This window comes from Pygocentrus nattereri, chromosome 9, assembly GCF_015220715.1.
Source record: "Pygocentrus nattereri isolate fPygNat1 chromosome 9, fPygNat1.pri, whole genome shotgun sequence".
In the NCBI taxonomy this organism is placed as follows: domain Eukaryota; kingdom Metazoa; phylum Chordata; class Actinopteri; order Characiformes; family Serrasalmidae; genus Pygocentrus; species Pygocentrus nattereri.
In genome coordinates this window covers 9,669,174-9,674,403 of record NC_051219.1, presented here as the reverse complement: position 1 = coordinate 9,674,403, position 5,230 = coordinate 9,669,174, and the positions used below count along the sequence as shown (strand labels likewise).

Here is a 5,230-nt window from a genome sequence, read left to right as displayed (position 1 = left end):
TCATTCATACACATCAAAAAAGTTGTTATTGCCAACATAACAGCATTAACAGCTTTGTTTACTAACTGAAACTCAATGATCCTGATAATTAACAAATAACAAAGTGAACGTACTGAAACGCTAGCAGGGCAAACATCATTCTCTTTTGATAATGCAGGTCAGTATTTAGTATTTTGTTGCATATTCCATCTTTTTGGATGACGGCTTGAAGTCTTCTAGACCTGGAGCTCATGACTCTGCACAACAGATGATCAGCTGGTTTTTTGGTGGTTAGGTGAAAGTTTTCCAGCTTGCTGTTGCTCAGTTGGGCTCCTGTATTTCAATATATCTGAAGTGATGTACTTTTAATATGTTAAAGCACATTTCCATTCTAGAAAACAAATCATGTCATTTTGTTCCAAAATTACTTTTGACCACTGTACATCTCTGACCTGATCAATCCAGTTTGCCTTGCCGGTTTTTCACTTGCCTTTCCATCTGTTACCCTTCTAACCATTCCCCCCTCCTTCGTCTCTCTCTCAGTCTAGTATCTTAGTGCGCTAGGCCTGCATGCCCTTCCCTCCTCTGCCTGCAAGTCCCAGTCAGTAAGTGCAAAGCGTCCTGGAAACAGATTTCAGGACTCTAAACCACATTCTCATATCACTCTCCTTGTTGCACCATTTAGCCTGGACATTAGTGGAATATGAAGAGTTAGTTGAGTTCAAAATTTCACAAATTTTGCACTCTCAAATGTAATATTTGCAGTATAATATTTAATTTATTTAAATTCTTCTAGCCACTGAGGTCCTTCTCACAGTTAGAAGAACATCTGTCAAAAATGTATTTCTTTATTTCCTGCCATCTGTTTTTTTTTTTTTGTTTTTTGTTTTTTTATATAATTCCCCCACAGGAATAAGAAATTAAGAAGTTAACAGATTGAGGCATATTTAGAAACCATTTCCAGGGACCCTTTTTATATATATATATATATATATATATATATATATATATATATATATATATATATATATATATATATATATATAATGTGTATGTGTGTGTGTGTGTGTATGTATGTATGTATGTATGTGTATATAATACACACACACACCGGCCACTTTATTAGGTACACCTTGCTAGTAAAAGGCTGGACCCCTTTTGCCTTCAGAATTGCCTTAATACCTCGGAGATGTTTTCCTCGGAAACGTTCCTCAGAGATTTTGGTTGGTTATTTGAGTTCCTGTTGTCTTTCTATCATCTGGAACCAGTCTGCCCATTCTCCTCTGACCTCTCACATCAATAAGGCATTTTCGTCCACACAACTGACCGCTCACTGGATATTTCCTCTTTTTCGGACCGTTCTCTGTAAACCCTGGAGATGGTTGTGTGTGAAAATCCCAGATCAGCAATTTCTGAAATACTCAGACCAGCCCGTCTGGCACCAACAACCACACCACGTTCAAAGTCCCTTAAATCCCCTTTCTTCCCCGTTCTGATGCTCGGTCTGCACTTCAGCAAGTTGTCTTGACCACCTCTACATGGCTAAATGCACTGAGTTGTGGCCGTGTGATTGGCTGATCAGCTCTTTGTGTTAACAAACAGTTGAATTGTACCTAATAAAGTGGCCGGTGAGTGTGTGTGTGTGTGTGTGTGTGTGTGTATACACACAAATAATATGAAATAAAGCTTAACCCTGACTACCAGCATAATAAACCAACACCAAAAGTGTTTCTGCTATCTCAAAGTGGGAGAGCTCATCCACCGTTAGCTTCTATTTGTCCATCCACAAAGATCAGCACTCTCACTATATGAGGTATTATGGCACTTGAGGAATTATCCTACTATTTTAATGTGACAGAGAGAAAAACAATGCAGTGAGCAGAACTGATCTAACACCTAGTACGTCTCGGGTATATGGTCCACAGTTGCACAGTTTCACTATGGAACTTGGTAGAACCAGCCTGCTTTTGTCCACTTTTATTTTAGTCCCTTAAACCTAAACTTGAAGGCCTACATTGGTCTAGACTTCACTCTTATAACCACATACATCTCACTTTAGTTTGATGGCACACTCATAGAAAACCCATTCCCAAATGGTCTTTTGAAAAGCCATTAATTGGTGTAGAACATTTCCCATATGTGGAGGTTCTTTACACTTATATTTCACATTTACAAAAGGGTTCTTTAAAGAACCATCCATGGAATGGCTCTTTGAGGAGCCAAAGGTGCAGGGATGGCTAAACTTTTTTGGGATTTTTTTTATATAATGTCACACTTTATTTTGTACCAGTACTTCTTATAAAACTTATCTAAGCAGCTTTACTGTAATTCTAGAAGGTTTATCATTTTCCCTCACAATCTATTTTTACTCTGCAGGCACTGAAACTGACCAATCTGCAGCCCGTCTGAAATCTTTGAAGAGCCATGACCAAAGTCAGACAGACTGAACCAAACCGGACCTGACCGGAACCAGCCGGACTCGGCTGTGGTTCTGAAGATCTTGATTAGGGAAGAGGAACATCCTCCTGGCGGAAGGAAAAGTTGGATCAAAGTGCCTTATTGAAGTGCAGTGGGACCTCAGGCGGCTGCTCCAGCTGGCCTCTCTACAGGGATATTATTACACAGAAGTACTCTATATGATTCCATTACATTTTTTAACAGGAATGTGAATGTATATCTTTATTTTTATATGAAGCGCTTGACATTTTCCACAACATGGCTCAGCAAGAGACCAGATTTTCTAAAACGGTTTCATTTTCGTTGTTTAAAATGTTTAAAATCTGTAGCCTTTTCTTTTATTTGATTTTTCTTTTTTTAACAATGCCTTGAATTCATCATTTTGTTATATCAAAAGTATTTTGTACAAAACTTGCATCTGGATCAGTGTCATGACAGACAATACGTTTTGTATGTTATCGATGCAGTAATTCTGCTTCACACAGCAGATTAGATGAGGTGTGGTGAGTTCATGTCCACTCTTGGTCACTGTGCTGAACATCAGGGTTGGAAGGTGTCCTGCTTTCCACTGTACTGCCATGTTGCTTACAGACAATAAAGCCCCAGAGAGATTTATTGAATCCTAATCCTAAGAGTGGCTGCGTGAGCATATCTTTATATTTTTGGACTGTCATTGTTGATAATGGACCTCAAAACTCATCAGAACAGAAGGAGACGTCTTCCTTTTTTTTGGAAAATGAGTTTCCTCACAGTTTCTTTTCAATTACTAGAGAAAAAGATTTTACAGTAAAGCCGCGGCTAATCCTACGGGTATATTCATCTTCAAAACGGAGCTACATGTTCATCAAAGTGCCTTCCTTGGACAGAAAAGTAGGTTTATCCCAATTAATGATTTGACAGTTTTCCAAACTATTACTGAAAGCAACTCTTTTGGCTCAGAAATGGTTTAAACATCTGGAAGAGTGCTGATGAGTGCTGACATCACTATGAGAAGGTGCATGGTGTGGGGTTTGGCATTATTCATAAGGTGGCGCTATCACTACTACGTGCATGTGATCTTGTGCTCCACTAAAAAAGTGAGATATTTAATGTTTTACATGTTTTATTTAATGTTGCAAGTTATTTCAATTGACAATTGTAAACACATTCATTTTAATTAAGTACAGTTTGAAAAGCTAGGGGTCCCCAAACCTTTGAATGGCAGCGTTGGCATGTTGATGGGTTTTAAAGTTATTGAAGTTTAAGGAGCTTGTGTTATGAATAGGTCTGTAGACTAAAGGGTAATCTAGATACTAGTTACAAGACGTCTCTAAACTCCATATATACACTACATTTCCAAAAGTGTTCACTCACCCATCCAAATCATTGAATTCAGGTGTTCCAATCACTTCCATGACCACAGGTGTATAAAACTGAGCCCCTAGGCCTGCAGACTGCTTCTACAGACATTAGTGAAAGAATGGGTCACTCTCAGGAGATCAGTGAATTCCAGTGTGGTGGAGACGTGTTCTCTGGAGTGACAAATCACACTTCTCCATCTAGCAATCCGATGGACGAGTCTGGGTTTGGCGGTTTCCAGGGGGGGCGGTACTTGACTGACTGCATTGTGCCAGGTGTAAAGTTTGGTGGAGGGGGGATTATAGTGTGGGGTTGTTATTCTGGAGTTAGGCTCGGCCCCTTAGTTCCAGTGAAAGGAACACTTAATGCTTCAGGAGACCAAGAGATTTTGGACAATTTCATGCTCCCAACTTTGTGGGAACAGTTTGGGGACGGCCCCTTCCTGTTCCAGCATGACTGCACACCAGTGCACAAAGCAGGTCCATAAAGACATGGATGAGCGAGTTTAGTGTGGAAGAACTTGACTGGCCTGCACAGAGACCTGACCTCAACCTGATAGAACACCTTTGGGTGTTTTATTTATATATATATATATATATAAAATATAAATCCATACATACATTTGTATATATGTAGAGATAGAGAGAGTTCAGGGAATTTAGGGACTTCTTGAAACTTAAAAACAACAATACTGTATTAAATCACTACAATGAGTCACAGCCATTTATCCAAAACACTTTATTACATTTCTGCACAGCAAAAACTCATTGGCAAGTCATTATGCTAACAGAGGAAGTGACTACAACCACCTGTCTGTACTTTAGAGGTTTAACCTAGGTAGCACCTCAGTCAGCATAATTATACAAACTATTTTTGACATTTTGACCACTTTATAGTCTTTGTGATGTATATAAAATTATAATTCCAAGAACCAAAACAATAACACAAATATAGTCTTAGCTTAGTCTTTATATGTTATTGGACAGTACAAAGTTTAGACGAATTAAACATTCATTGCAATTTCTATGCTAAGCACTCAAACAATATGAGCATTTAGCAAGTTATTTATTATATATTATCTTCTATTTTTATGTGTCTATGCATGCGTGTACACACATAAGATGACTACATGTGATGTGGCTTCCAAGTGCATGATGCATAGAGAAAGACTGATGCTATGGGTGTGTGTTTGTGAGAACTAGTGCCTCAGCATTATATAAAGGGAGAGAAACATTAGGTATATGTACTGTTGTATGCAAAAGTTTGAACGCCCTTTGTCAAATCATATTTTTGATTTTCTGAATGAACATGTGTTATAGTTATTATAGTTATCTCTACAAGGAACTAAAATATGGAAAATATTTTTATATACTTATAAAATATAAGTATAAAATACTTTTTCTGCAGAATTCAGAAGAGTTTATTTGCAGAGTTTAACTTATTAGGGAGTAAAATA

At 38.0% G+C, this 5,230-nt stretch overlaps 1 protein-coding gene across 4 annotated transcripts in view; it reads left to right on the top strand.

Annotated features, from left to right (window-relative positions):
• slc10a7 (solute carrier family 10 member 7) overlaps window positions 1–3,068 on the top strand; it is a 13,563-nt gene extending 10,495 nt beyond the window's left edge. For 3 of the 4 annotated variants that reach the window (XM_017687415.2, XM_017687417.2, XM_017687418.2), the window contains exon 12: window positions 2,356–3,068. In XM_017687415.2, coding sequence (XP_017542904.1) covers window positions 2,356–2,388 — 33 coding nt within the window. In that variant the 3' untranslated portion in view covers window positions 2,389–3,068. Of the gene's footprint in view, window positions 1–522; window positions 585–2,355 lie in introns of all 4 variants that reach the window. The other variant, XM_017687416.2, reaches the window with a different exon arrangement.
• Window positions 3,069–5,230: the final 2,162 nt, after the last annotated feature.